Source organism: Lipotes vexillifer, unplaced genomic scaffold, assembly GCF_000442215.2.
Source record: "Lipotes vexillifer unplaced genomic scaffold, Lipotes_vexillifer_v1.1 scaffold439, whole genome shotgun sequence".
NCBI lineage: Eukaryota > Metazoa > Chordata > Mammalia > Artiodactyla > Lipotidae > Lipotes > Lipotes vexillifer.
Genome location: NW_006798732.1, coordinates 1,371,473 through 1,387,172, shown reverse-complemented (window position 1 = coordinate 1,387,172; position 15,700 = coordinate 1,371,473). Strand labels below are relative to the sequence as shown.

Here is a 15,700-nt window from a genome sequence, read left to right as displayed (position 1 = left end):
TTTCCCTACTGAAATGGGCTTTTACTGTGTTCAAAAGAGAAGGATGAATCTGGGTGAGAGTTTAGGTAAAAATCACTTCAGATTTGTCAAGAATTCAGCCAAGGTGGATATAAATGATTGTAGCCATGAATAATCCTCAAGATACAACAGCCGAAACACGGAAACAACCGAAGTGTCCATTGATGGATGGATGGATAAAGAAGATTTGTATATATATATAAATTTTTGTGATACATAATATATACATACAAATTGTGTGGTATACAGAATGGAATATTATTCAGCCATAAAAAAAGAAGGAAACTCTGCTATCTGTGACAATATGGATGAACCTTGATGGCATTATGCGAAATGAAATAAGTCAGACAGGAAAAGACAAATACCGTATGATCTAACATATGTGGAATCTAAAAAAGAAAAAAACAAACAAACATAGAAACGGAGAACAGAGTGGTTGCCTTGGGTTGAGGTGGGGGGAATTCGAGAAGGTGGTCAAAGGTTACAAATAATAAGATGAAAAATAACAATAAGATGAATATTATTTCATCTTCCAATAATAAGATGAAAAAGTTCTGGGGCTGTGACGTACAGCATGGTGACTATAGTCCATAATACTGAATGGCGTATTGGAGAGTTGCTAAGAGAATAGATTTTAAAAGTTCCCACCACACAAAAAAATTATAAATACATGAGATGGATGGATGGTAACTAACCCTATTGTGGTGATAATTTTGCAATATATACATATATCAAATCATTACCTTGTACACCTTAAACTCACACAATGTTATATGTCAATTATTTCTCAATAAAGCTGGGAAAGATATTTTTTACATTTTATATGTTGAGTTTCAAATTCTAAGACATAAGCATAGTATTATCAGGCCACTTTCTAAAACAAAAAAGTAAAATACCCAATTTTTGTCAGGACAAGTTTTGCCAGTCCAGTTTACCCTTAGATATTAGGGGTTCATAGCAGATCTCTCTTGTGTATTTCCCCACAATCTCTTATTCCTAGAAAGCAGTCAGTGAAAGCTTCTTTAATGGACTATTGCCAAATTTGTATTCAAAATTAAAAAGCAATTTGTTTTTCAAAAATGTTGACTGTGTTTTTAAGTATGTTACTATTTTTAAAGCCTATTAACAAGGCAGTCGTTAATGATATGTGGCTATAATCTCTTCCACGACAGTTGGAAAATCAGCCTTCCCTATGACTTTGAAAGCTCTTGTGACCCCACCGGACTCGAAAATGTATCTCAGGAACCCAGAGAGAAAGGGGGAGAGTGCTGGCACGGAGGGGTGTCTTCCCTGCCACCGAGGACCTTCAGATTGAAGGAGGAGCCATGTGCCTAGGGTCTAACTAGTCCTTTTAAAGCCAAAAAGGGACATGTCCAAGGAGAACTCACGTTTAATGTCATGGTGAATCACTTTCTTTGAGTGCAGAAAATCAAGTCCCTTGAGAACATGCTTTGTCACCCAAATAATCTCAAATTCTCTCATGGGTCCACAGCTCTCCAGTTTCTCCAGGACAGACCCTCCCTCGCCTGCTTCCATAAAGAGATGGACAGTTTCGCCCCATAGAACCGCGCCGTATAACTCAGCGATGTTCTCGTGCCGGAAGCAAGCCTGGATTTCCACGTCAGATGGCTTAAATTGGTCTACTGGGATCTAGAACACAAAACGCAAGGAAGATTCTAAACAACCCCAGGATAAAGAAAAGAATACACAGCATAGGTCAACTCACAAACCAGAAGGAAAATAAATGCCCTCAAGGATACTCGGACGTGTTGTGAAATTGTACTCCTGAGTTAAGATAATGTTTACTTGAGATATACCTTTACATTCATGTCCGCTTAAGGTAAAAAAAAAAAAAAAAAGAAAAGAAAAAACAAAACAATAAGAAAAAAAAAAAAAAAAAAAAAGAAAAGAAAAAACAAAACAATGAAATACTGCTTTCATTTAGAGTATAGATACCCAACCGAAGAATTTTTCATGATGATTGAAACAAAGGAGGTAATCTCCCATCTTTTATACATGTCATTTCTATGGCACCTAGATTTTAGGCCATATTTTCAATATTCCTTGTCATGAAATAATATAATGTCTCTGGTCTCTCGGTTTGTGTTCTAACAATGCATTTAAATAAGCACTGGCCACATCTACTCTACAGAAAATCCGAAGTCATTAATAAAGAAAGAAATGATATGGAATGTCTCCAAAATACACTGATAGACTGAAAACAATCAAGATGCAGGAGTACATATATTATATTCCCATTTGTAATAAACTGTGCAACCATACATACACATGTCCATAGAAATTCTCTGGAAGGACATGTAAGAACCCATTAACAGTAGTTACTTTAAGGAAAGGGATCTCATTCTCTAGCCTGCATCCTTTTGGACCTGTTTGGGGTTGTTAATCATCTTATATATTTCTCTTTTTTAAGAAAAAGTATGGCTTAAATATTAAATATAAGGACTGCAAGGAAAACAAACCCACAAATCTATTTCCCACGCCTTTTGCGATGAAACTGAAAAACAGAACACTTTGGTTCTAAGAGCTATAAATAATGTCTCCAGATTTTTTTTTTTAGCTTGGACATATCTCCTAAATGCAACCTTCAGGTAACTTACTATAACACCTCCTTTTCTTCCTTTTTTTTTTTTTTTTTTTTTTTTTTGCGGTACGCAGGCCTCTCACTGTTGCGGCCTCTCCCGTTGTGGAGCACAGGCTCCGGACGCGCAGGCTCAGCGGCCATGGCTCACGAGCCCAGCCGCTCCGCAGCATGTGGGATCTTCCCAGATCTGGGCATGAACCCGTGTCCCCTGCATCAGCAGGTGGACTCTCAACCACTGCGCCACCAGGGAAGCCCTCTTCCTTTTAATAACAGCTGCTCTGGCCACCCTTTAAGGGGGAACAAACAAGGCCCACATGACAATAAGAGAGACTGAGATGATATTCAGTAATTATTTTATGTTTTGTTTTCGTTAAATCAAAAGTGAGTTTGTTTGTTTGTTTGTTTTTTGCGGTACGCCGGCCTCCCACTGCCGTGGCCTCTCCCGTTGCGGAGCACAGGCTCTGGACGTGCAGCCTCAGCGGCCATGGCTCACGGGCCCAGCCGCTCCGCGGCATGTGGGATCTTCCCAGATCTGGGCATGAACCCGTGTCCCTTGCATCGGCAGGCGGACTCTCAACCACTGCACCACCAGGGAAGCCCAGTGAGTTTGTTTTATTGCACTTAAAAAAACCCCAAAACTTTAAAGTAGAACAGACATACACAAAAGTGCAAAACTGGTTAAGTATCAAACTCAATAAATTTTCAACTGAACTCACCCATGTAACCACTATGTAGATCAGGAAAAAGAAGCCCACCAGCGCCCTGAAGCCCCCTGCTACCCCCTGCCTGTCCCTGCTCCTCATGGGCAGCCACTAATGGGACTTCCAACAGCATGGGTTTGTTTAGCCTTTTTTGGCCTTTACGTAAGAAGAATCTCATACAGTAGATCCTATTTTATGTCCAGCTACTCTGGCTTAACCTAATGTAGATCTATCATCGTCAACAGGAAGTTGTAAATCATTTCTTCTCTTCATTGGACAGCATCCCAGTATGTAAATACACCATATTTCAGCACTTGGAAACTTCCCAGTTTGGGGCTATTACAAATACTGCTGCTATGAACACTCTAGCACGTGGCTCTGGTGACTGCGTGGGCATGCCTGCTGGGCGAGCACCTGCAGGGGTGGAATTGCTGGGTCACAGGGCGTGTGTGCATTCACTTTGCTGGGTCGTGCCAAACGGTTTTCCAAAGTGGGGCACCTCGGCAGTGGTTGCTCAATAAGAAGAGATGGGGGGCTTCCCTGGTGGCACAGTTGTTGAGAATCTGCCTGCCGATGCAGGGGACATGGGTTCGAGCCCTGGTCTGGGAGGATCCCACATGCCGCGGAGCACCTAAGCCCGTGTGCCACAACTACTGGGCCTGCGCGTCCGGAGTCTGTGCTCCGCAACAAGAGAGGCCGCGATAGTGAGAGGCCCGCGCACCGCGATGAAGAGTGGCCCCCGCTTGCCACAACTAGAGAAAGCCCTTGCACAGAAACGAAGACGCAAAATAAATTAATTAATTAATAAACTCCTACCCCCAACATCTTAAAAAAAAAAAAAAAAGAAGAAGAGATGGGTTTTTTTTCTCTGAAATTGAGCCCTTTAATCTATAGTCCTGAGGAGCCTTACAGTTTTCCCAGCGTCTGCTTCCCTGCCTGGTCCCCTCCCCAGTGGGTGGCATTAAAGCAGCAGCAAACAGATGTGCTCTTGCAGGGTAGCTCCCCTTCAGCCACCAGAAGAGGGTTGAAGTTATCCAAGCTGACGCTAAAGAAGCTGGTACTTTCTTTGTTATCAGAGCAAACTGATTAAAATCAACTACGCCCTTAAGCAGACTTGGGGGCAGGTAGCAAGCAAATCGATAAAACAGAGATGCTTTATTTGGACACAGCACCCTTAGATAAGAGGCAGTCAAAGGGTAGCCAGCTTTGAGTAAAGTAAATAAAGGAACACGCAAAAGCCCCAATGCCAACACGCAGGGCACCCTGCCTGGTTATGAAATACGTACCAATTTACATGCCATTCTTTTCTTAGTTTTTATGTCTTGTGCTAAGTACACTTTTCCAAAGGCCCCCCGAGGAATAAAATCAGAGCCAATATTCCTGTAAGTCAGCTTCCAAGGGATGAGAAGAACATCAGAGTCTATCTGATAGCGTCCATTCTGGGGAGTGATTACCTACAACAAAACAAAAATGCAGGAGGGTAAGAATTTCAGCAAAGTCCTTTTCTGAGACCCGCCCTTTAGAAACTGGTTACGTTAGACCGCATTACTACACTCAGGGTTCAAAATTTATGTCACCGTATATAATCATAACAGTGTACAGAAGCCTCTTAGAGCTCCTATTTACAGCTTCAGCAAAACAGAGAAAGCATGTAACAGAAACACATCCCTGGTCAGACCTGATCATATTTCTATCTACGTGTGAGTAATTCACTGCCAAAGAGAACTTTAAAAATGATTTACCTAATGCACCATGACTGCTGTGACCAAAAGGCTGAAAATAAACATTGCAGAAATGTAAACTGTGCATGCAAGCTGACTCATTTCCAATTAAAATGTGCTAACCTGTTAGTCTGCATACCTATTACTCAGAGGTGACGCACACTCATAGAGAGTAGGGAAATGAACTGATGATCACAGAGGATTCTGGAAAACAATGTGTTATGCCAGGGCTATGAGTTGACAGTGCCACGTAAGCAAAGTAAGGGCAGAACCATTTCTCATCCATTCACTCATTTAATATTTACTGAGTGCATGGTATGTGCCAGGCACCCTGTTTGGTGCTGAGCAGGCAGCGATGAACAAGAGACAGATGACCCCTGACCTCTGAAGGTTCACGTGTCAGTAAACACTTTGAACAAGAGGTCTGAAAACCAGCCGACTCAAAAGCTGAGAGTGACAACCTAAGTGTCCATCAACAGAGGAATGGACAAAGAAGATGTGGTACATATACACAGTGGAATACTACTCAGCCATAAAAAGGAATGAAATAATGCCATTTGCAGCGACATGGATGGACCTGGAGGTTATCATACTAAGTGAAGTAAGTCAGACAGAGAAAGACAAATACACATGATATCACTTATATGTGGAATCTAAAATATGACACAAATGAACTTATATACAAAACAGAAATAAACCCACAGACATAGAAAACAAACTTACGGTTACGAAAGGGGATGGGGGCAGGATAAATTAGGAGTTTGGGATTAACATATACATACAGCTAGATATAAAATAGATAACCAACAAGGACCTACTGTATAGCACAGGGGACTATACTCAATATTTTGCAAAAACCTATAAAGGAAAAGAATCTGAAAAAAAAAAATATATATATATATATATACACAGTATAGTATAACTGAAACACGTTGCTGTACACCTGAAACTAATACAACATTGTAAATCAACTATAGTTCAATTTTTAAATAAATGAATAAAAATAACAATTAAAAAAAATTAAGAGAGAGATATCCTGATAGCAGTGTGGGTTATAAGGGTATGTACACTTGTCAAAACTCATCAAACTGGATATTAAAGATCTGTGTATTTTACTGCATATAAAGTCTATGTCAATTATTCAAAAGTGAAAAATTGAGAGGAGAAATAATTATAAATCAAATGAAAACAAATTAATAAGATAGTCCGTGGGAGACATGACCTGGAGCACATTCCTAAAAACAATGTGTTGGGTATGCTTTCAAGGGTTAGAGTCTCAAAAATACAGGTTTTACCTACGTTTCATTAGCAATATTACGACTTCAGATTATGAATTCGGGAATTATGAAACTATCAAAGTGACATGAAGTTATTTCAAGAATGGGAGAGGGTGAAGGGGAGTGCGGATCACGTGGGTAAAGGGTAGACTCTGATTCATCTCCAGATGCATGGGGCTCCTTACATGGGCCCTGCTCTGGGAATAATCCTGGTGGCCGTAAGCGTTATTCACTCAGGACCTACTGTTGCTAATCTTAGCTACACCCCATGAACAGGCGGTGCTCACTTTTAGGGAATGAAGCAAAGAACGCTATTACTTTGAAATGTGAAGTCACTACACTTAAAACTTCAGTATTCACTGAGTGCAGCCTCTGCGCAGGTCCCGAGAGGGACAACGACTAAGTGGAGACCGCGGCGTTGCCAAGTTTGAAATATGACCTCCTTTCAAGAAGTGTCACCTCAAGTTCCTGGAGGCCACTTCTGCAGCACACTGGGAACCACACGCAGACAGAACCACGCTCACGGCGCTCAGCTGCACTCGCTTTATTGCCTCTTCCTTGTTATTAAATATTTACAGACCCAATTTCATTCGATTCTCCAGGAATCCACTTCAGGGCTTAACTCACCTTTGGGAAAAAAAAGTTTTACTTAAAAAAAAAATTTTTTTTTAATCAAAGTATAGTTGATTTACAATGTTGTGCTAGTTTCAGGTGTACGGCAGTGATTCAGTTATACATATCTATTCTTTTTCAGATTCTTTTCCATTATAGGTTATTACAAGATATTGAATATAGTTCCCTGTGCTATAGTTCCTTTGTTCTACATCCGTGGGATCTGGCTCTGTCCTGCTTCTGCTGGTCCCACGGCAAAGGGACAGCCAGGTTCAAGTTCGGGGCTGTAACCAGTAGGTCCTGGCTGTTTATCTATTTATATATAGTAGTGTGTAACTGTTAATCTCAAACTCCTCATTTATCCCTCCCCTCTCCCTTTCCCCTTTGGAAACCGTAAGTTTTTCTTCTATGTCTATGAGTCTATTTCTATTTTGTAAATAAGTTCATTTGTATCATGCTTTTAGATTCCACGTATAAGTGATATCATGTGATATTTGTCTGTGTCTGACTTACTTCACTTGAAAGTTTTACTTTTGTCCAACCCAAATCTGCCCTGACCCACTGATGTGGTGCCCTCCTAGCCGACAGGATGGAGAGTAGTAACGCCAGCCATCTACCCAGCGTTAATTCTGGGCCAGGCACTGTGCTGAGCACTTCATACATTAACTCAGCAATTTCTCACAACAGGCCTGTGACGTAAGGGCTCTTTTTATCTCCACTCACAGATGAGGAAACTGGCTTCAGGAGGTTAAGGAACTCACTAGGCGGCAACAGTCAGGATTCAAACTCAGGTCTGTCTGACCCCAAAGCCACAGCTCCTATTCTTTAGGTAAGAGCCTTTGATCTTCCAGAGGCTGTAATTAAAGCTGAGCTGTGACCAAAACACAGTTGTTAAACGTCTACGTTTACACATCACTGAGCACGGCTTGGCCTTCTCTTTAGACCAAATGCTACGGTTCCTTCGCTGCAGTTTATCATCGCCAACGTTCTGGGGACCTTCCTCCAGACACCCCGCAAGTTCTCCCGGGCCACCTCAGACGACGGTCCCTGAACGTGTGGTGTGACATGCAAGTGCTGGCCAGTTTGTGGTTCTGCAAAGTCCCTGGATCTTAACAGGCAGAACGGTTCTCAGAGCTTTCTGAGATGCTCTTCCCAGGATACAATCCTCTATTTTGGCTCAAATAAAATTTTCCATTTTTTTTCCTTAGATGCACTGGTTTATTTTCTGGTGATGCTCTGGAAGGGGTATGTTAATTTCTTCCTTCGTGAAGCCATTCACAGGTGGGCCTGGTCAGGATGCTTCCTGGGAGCTAAGCAAAGGTATTCTACATTAACACTCATTACAAGGGTGGCGTTGCATCCTTTCAACACGCACTGTGTGTACACAGGTCACGTGCATTCATTGTATGGAATGAAGGCGGCCATTTGCCCATTTTACAGATGAGTAAACAGAGGCACAGAGGTTGTAATGACTGGCCCAATGTCACCCAGCTAGTCCGTTTCAGAGCTGAGACACATGCTGGGCACTTTAATTCAAGGGCCTGCCATCTTCACAACTCCTCCTTGTATATGTATATACACATTTTTATGGCCAAGAAGTAGGGCTTAGGAGTCAGGGGAGTCAGAGATGGCTTTTAGTACCCTCTAAAGAAGGACTTCCCTACAATCAGCATTGGCCCGATATGACATTAAATGCCCTAGAATATGATGCATGCTTCATCACAGGTTTCCAAGCACAGACCAAAATGCCCCAGCAATTATTGGAGCTGATAAAGGGGGTGATTCAAGCTTCAGACAGAGAGCTTGACTCAAGTATCTTTAAGGTTTTTTTTAACCCCGAGAAACCAGGAATCCGTGACTAAGCCTGTGGAGCAGGACAGCATCTCACACCCACATCTATGAGCAAGCTCTTTGGGGCTCTTGAGTTTCCCAAATAATCACCCAAGAGTTGAGTGTTTAGAACCCATTTTAGGTTATTCATCCCCAGATGAGGATGAGAGTTGGTCTAGATTATAAGTAACTTGTAGCACCCTCACACAAAGCAACCCCTGGCTTAGTCTCCTAAAGTTTCTTCCCCAGGTCCTGCTGGATGTTGGTGGAATCTTTTAAATATTATTTTCAGGAAAATAGCACCCACTTGCACACACATGCAGACCACCATTTTACATGCCTATGCTCCAGGATATGATTGTAACTCCTGGGCCCTCCACCCTGTCTAATTAACTCCACAGGCGCTGTGGTTGTAGGTTGCCTGTAATACACCAGGCGTCTGTGACTCCATTCTCTCCATCTGAAACATTCTCTGCTCTCCAGCCCCTTTATCTGGCTGATTCCAACTCAGTAATTTAGGCATCAATTCCTCTTGGGGAAATTCCCTGGCGGTCCAGTGGTTAGGACTCAGCACTTTCACTGCCGAGGGCCTGGGTTCAATCCCTGGTTGGGGAACTAAGATCCCACAAGCTGTGTAGTGCGGCCAAAAAAAAAAAAATTGTTTTTAATTCCTCTTGGAAGCCTATCTGACATTACTCCTTTCCACCTGCTCACCCTCGTGGTTGTGTGAGGTATCCCACCTGAGCGTTCCCATAGTGATCAGGGCTAGCTGTAATGTACAGTGCATTACAATTACCTGTCTACTTGCCCTCTCCAGCAGGCAGAAAGCTACCAGGGGACACAAACTGTATCTCTAGCACCTGGAGAACCACCTCATACCCTGTAGAAGTCTGAGCTCTGTCTAGCAAATGAATGGATGGATACTGGAAGGAAAGCATTTGGTCCATACGTAGATACACGTGAAGGTCGACTTTACCTTGGAACCAATCTGTTGGGTAGATAATTACCTTGGAACCAATCTGTTGGGTAGATCATCTTGTAAAGCAGAGAAACAGACAGCAGCAAGGCCAGGAGACAAAAGTTTTGATGGAGTCTTAGGGGGAGGACCATGGGAAGAGGAAGGTCTTGAAGGTGGGATGGTTCCCAGGAGAACACATGTGAGGTTGAAGGAAACCAGAAGCCAACGTGGCCTCCTTCACCATCTTGTCTCAGACTGGCTATGATCTGGGATGGCAAGTCACCGTTCTTGTGCCATTATTTATAAAACACGGTGCTGTGACAGGCTACTAGCTGTCACAGGGATGCATCTAATCCTTAAGGACAGTGACAGGAAAGCCAACCACAGCCCCCTGAGCCATCAGTCACAGGGTGATTTGCCAAATAAGGCATGGTTTACTTTCCTGTGGATCTTAAGGTTAGGTCTTCTTGCTGTATTTTATATTCTTGATCACTTTTTAAAACAAAAAGCTTTTTTTTTTTTTTTTTGCGGTACGCAGGCCTCTCACTGTTGTGGCCTCTCCCGTTGCGGAGCTCAGGCTCAGCGGCCATGGCTCACGGGCCCAGCCGCTCCGCGGCATGTGGGATCTTCCCGGACCGGGGCACAAACCCGTGTCCCCTGCATCGGCAGGCGGACTCTCAACCACTGTGCCACCTGGGAAGCCCAACAAAACGCTTTTTGAAAGTTGTAAAGATCCCTGCTTTTTTGATATGTCCTATTTGCAAATTTTCTCCCAAATATGCCTTGATTCATTTCTGGAGCACAGGCTCCATGACAGGACTAACAACAATCTACTCTTACCCTTTGCTGCTAATATTTTCACTTCCTTTTAATGCCTTCGTTTCTCTCGTTTGCTGCATTAGCTTTTTTGTGTCCCTCACTCCAAAACCTTCAGGAAGCTACTCCTTTGTATTCTTTATATTTTCCCCATATTCCCTTCTGCACATTCCCAATTCTATGGCCCATCTCTCATCAGTCTGATAGTCCAGGGGAAATAAGCCCAAGTCTCTACATATTTACAAGCAAAAATAATGTGTTTATTCTGCATGTTTTCCTTTAAGACACCCATTTTAACAAATAAATACGTAAAAAAAAAAAGAGAGAGAAATACATAAACAATTATGTTTCTGATTATAGATATATATATTATTTTGAACCAGAATTCTCCAGCTATATTTTAGCTAAGACAAACAGGTATTAACCCTTGTTCAAATTATGACTTCCCATTTATAAACAGAAGTACTCTTCTCAAGGCAAAGTTAACTATCAAGTACAGTTTGGTATATCCAGACCAAAGCAAGTCATACAATGATGCAAAATGTAATCTTTTTTTGGTGGGGGGGGGGAAGGTAATTTTGCAATTCTGCTGCAAATTGAGCTATAGCTGAACACAACTGGCTTCTAACAAAACAATTCACTACACAGCTGACCTAAATCACTGTGCTGTTTTGAACTGAACAAATGTGGTATGCAAAAAATAATAATAATAATTAAGTACTCGGTCCAGAATCTTTACTTGTTCGGCACCACCCCCCATACATTAGCCTTCTTGCCATTTAGATACACCAAAGGAAAGGAGGCACTTTCATCAATAAGCGTGTTTTGCAAGTTCCCACCCACTCCTTTGTGAATTGTCCTTTTTAAAAAATTACATCACCTCTAGCCAGCACTTACATTCACCTTTGAGAGACTAAGACACTGACCACACCCAAACACATCACCTGATCCCCTACTGTGGCAACTAAATGTTGTCATAATATTTTGGATTATTTGGATACTTGGGTTGACTAAACAAGTATAGCCCTTGTCATTCATACTTTGTCAATTAAAGAGAGTGAATCTGTGGATAACTATTTACTGCCCACAAACTACATTTCTGCAAGAACTGAATTTAGCCAGTATTAATATCGTGACGTTTCAAGATGTGACAAGAGAGGAGCACAAAAATTCAGCCTTCAAAAAAATTAAACAGACATTCTTTGACATAAATTGTAGCAATATTTTTTGGATCTGTCTCCTAAAGCAAAGGAAATAAAAGCAAAAATAAACAAATGGGACTTAATTAAACTTAAAAGCTTTTGCACAGCAAAGGAAACCATTGACAAAACAAAAAGACAACCTACTGGACAGGAGAAAATATTTGCAAATGATACAACCAATGAGGAAGGGATGAATATCCAAAATATGTAAACAGCTCCTATAACTCAACATCAAAAAAACAACAACCCAATTAAAAAACGGGCAGAAGACCTGAATAGACATTTTTCCAAAGAGGACATGCAGATGGCCAACAGGCCCATGAAAAGATGCTCAACATCTCTAATCATCAGGGAAATGCAAATCAAGACCACAATGAGGTATCACCTCACACCTGTCAGAACGGCCATCATCAAAAAACACAAATAACAAACGTGGAGAGGATATGGAGAAAAGGGAACCCTCCTGCACTGTTGGTGGGAGTGTAAATTGGTGCAGCCACTGTGGAGAACAGTATGGAGGTTTCTCAAAAAACTAAAAAGAACTACCATGTGATCCAGCAATTCCACTCCTGGGTATATATCCGAAAAAATGCAAACACAAATTTGAAAAGATACATGTACCCCAATATTCATAGCAGCGTTATTTACAATTGCCAAGGAATGGAAGCAATCCAACTGTCCCTCAACAGATGAATGGATAAAGAAGATGTGTTCTACACACACACACACACACACACACACACACACACACACACACACACACAATGGAATACTACTCAGCCATAAAAAAGAATGAAAGTTTGCCATTTGCAGTAACATGGATGGACTTGGAGGGTATTATGCTAAGTGAAATAAGTCAGACAGAGAAAGACCAATACTGTATGCTATCCCTTATACGTGGAATCTGAAAAATAAAACAAACGAGTGAATATAACAAAAAAGAAACAGACCATAGATATAGAGAACACACTAGTGGTTACCAGTGGGGAGAGGGAAGGGGAAAGGAGTAGAGGATTAAAAGACACAAACTATTATGTATAAAATAACCTGCAAGGATATACCATGTAACACATGGAATACAGCCAATATTTCGTAATAATATAAATGGAGTCTAACCTCCAAAAATTGTGAATCACTATATTGTACACCTATAACTTATAAAAAATTATACATCAACTGTACTACATAAAAAATACATGTTCATTAAAGACAAAGTCTTTATTCCTCTCTCAGATGAAGGAATCTCAGGAAGCCTTTCTCTTCGGCCTAATTGACAAATGAGCTCTTCAGTGAATTGTTAAATTAAAATTCATTCTTCTTAATTACCTATTTGTAGAACTACTCCTAAAATATGGAAAAGATTCTATAAATGGAACTTTTAACGAAGACTGTTTTTTGCACCTTTCACATGGAGGTGACTCTTACAGATATTCCATTTTTAAAAACCATACCTGGCAGCCAGTCTGAACCAAGTTCAAATCCCACTCAGCATTAAGTGCAGCAGCAGTAGTAAGCTGAACACATAGCACTCAACTGATCAGGAAAACACATACCATATTTAATAAAATTCCAGATTCTTGTGGTCGGTGTCCGTACAAACGCTTTGCGGTGTTGGATATGTGGTTTGCAAAAGCAAGCAAATCCTCCACGGTTCCATATCGGACCGATGACAGCCAAGGCCCCTCCTGGCCGCTGAGCAGCACGGAGTCGGCACGCCCCTCTTCCTCGTGATTGCTGTCCTGACACATGGTCATCAGACTGGGTTCGTAGGCCACAGGCTCTTCACTCGCGTAAAGATTTTCCATAATGTCTATTACATCAGACACGTTCAAATGTTTCATTAATAAATCGATTTCTTCTTTGCTGTCACTTCCAGTGCTCATGAACTCCATCACTGTCAGGCTCTCCAGAGAGTCTGCAAAAGAAACCTCAACTACTTAGTTTACTGTATTTGTATTTGCATTTGAGATCAATGGGAAACTGACACGAAAAGATTGGGAACAGGCTTCTATACGATTCTGTTTATAAAATTAGGGTGGGCTTCCCTGGTGGCGCATTGGTTGAGAGTCCACCTGCCGATGCAGGGGACGCGGGTTCGTGCCCCGGTCCGTGAGGATGCCACATGCCCATGAGCCATGGCCGCTGAGCCTGCGCGGTCCAGAGCCTGTGCTCCAGCAACGGGAGGGGTCTCAGCAATGAGAGGCCCGCATATCGCAAAAACAAACAAACAAATAAAATAAGGGCTCTGGCCACAGTGTGTGTGAGGTCAAGTGCGCAGACAGTGAAGAAAGGGACTTCAGATAACCTTTAGTTCGGCGCTCGTTTGACCGTTTCCAACCCTGCCACAGGGGACAATCTTCCCTGCATGATCTCTGTGGCTTTTAGGCCATGGGTGGCTTTTTTTTAAAAAAGGAAACTCCTTGGGACTTCCCTGGCAGTCCAGTGGTTAGGACTCAGCACTTTCACTGTGGTGGCCCGGGTTCAATCCCTGGTTGGGGAACTAAGATTCCGCAAGCCACACAGCGCAGCCAATAAGTAAATAAATAAATAAAATTAAAATGGAAATTTACTTAAAAACAAAAAACTCCTTTACCAAATTCAGGAGCTAACTTTGCAAATAAAATTCAGGCCCTGAAGCCAGAGGCATGTCACACGGATTTTAATCTAAGCAAAGGTGATGATGATAAGTCAAGTTTCAGGAATAATTCTGACACAAATAACAGCTCATTTACAAGGGAGATGGCAAACCTCAAACCCTCTTTCTGCTGAGGACGGGTATGAGAAAAGAGAAGATTCCTTTAACCTGTGATCAGCTGTCCCCTCCTGTGACCAGGATTCTTTAACAGTACAAAGCATGCATCTCAAAGACTCAAGAATGTTGACTTAATATCTAGATCAGTGACTCTCTAGAAGTTGTGGTTATATAAAGAAGCCAGGGAAGCCAAATCTATCATAAGCAAGACATGGGCAAGGTCGACTAACTCTGATTAGCCAAAACCGTATTTCAGTTCTTCTATACAAAACAGGAGCCACACTTGGGGATCTGCAAATGAGAAAAAGAAGGTAAGTCAAGGGTAAACAATGATGCTGTTACTCAGGATTTTGGAACAACACCATTCCAAAGGATTAAAGATAAAAGGACTTAAGAGACCTAAGAAAATGAAAAGGTATGTATGTCTACCTAAACTACTGTGCTCCTGGAAGCAGCCTCTCTCTGACAAGTGTTTCAGGTTCTTGAAAGCACAAGCCTTCAATGCGTTCGACACACAGGGCTAAATAAAAGCCACAGGCTCCCATCAACCTGGAGCACAAGCACCAAACTCCAGGAAATATTCCACCTTGGGGCCACCTGCCCACAAGACTCAGACATAGGCCTCTTGGTGAATTTCACTTGAGAAAAGAACCATGCAATTTAGTGTCGTTATTAAGTTACTGGACGATCCATTTCTTTCTTTCTTTCTTTTTTTTAATGCTCTTTTTCTAAAATATTTATTTTATTTGGTTGGGCCAGGTCTTAGTTGTGGCCAGCGGGCTCCTTAGTTGTGGCTCATAGTCTCCTTAGTTGTGGCATGTGAAGTCTTAGTTGCAGCATGCACTGTGGGATCTAGTTCCCTGACCAGGGGTCGGACCCTGGCCCCCAGCATTGGGAGCGTGGAGACTTAACCCCTGTGCCACTACAAATTGTGTATGGGGAAAGAAGTCTAGGATTACACAGTTATGACGCGGCATCTAGACTCAGACTACGGGGACCAATCTCAGCCCCTCCTTTAGCGTTTGCACGATACTGGGCAAGTTTTGTACTTTAACCTCACTGCATGTCGACGTCCCCCACCTGCAAAATGCAAGTAATGACAGCATGCCCCTTGTAGGTGGTTGTGAGCGTCAAAGGAGTTCAAGAGCATAAGGTGCTGGGTGCAGAGTCTGGTACACAGTAAATAAACTATGTCTTTCGCAGCTGCTACG

At 42.1% G+C, this 15,700-nt stretch overlaps 1 protein-coding gene across 1 annotated transcript in view; it reads right to left on the bottom strand.

The window, feature by feature from the left end:
* MAP3K8 (mitogen-activated protein kinase kinase kinase 8) overlaps nt 1-13,646 on the bottom strand; it is a 21,013-nt gene extending 7,367 nt beyond the window's left edge. The window contains exons 1-3 of the mRNA XM_007470905.1: nt 13,291-13,646; nt 4,608-4,775; nt 1,407-1,668 (exon numbers count right to left, since the gene is read on the bottom strand). Coding sequence (XP_007470967.1) covers nt 1,407-1,668; nt 4,608-4,775; nt 13,291-13,629 — 769 coding nt within the window. The 5' untranslated portion in view covers nt 13,630-13,646. The remainder of the gene's footprint in view (nt 1-1,406; nt 1,669-4,607; nt 4,776-13,290) is intronic.
* Between the last annotated feature and the right edge of the window lie 2,054 nt (nt 13,647-15,700).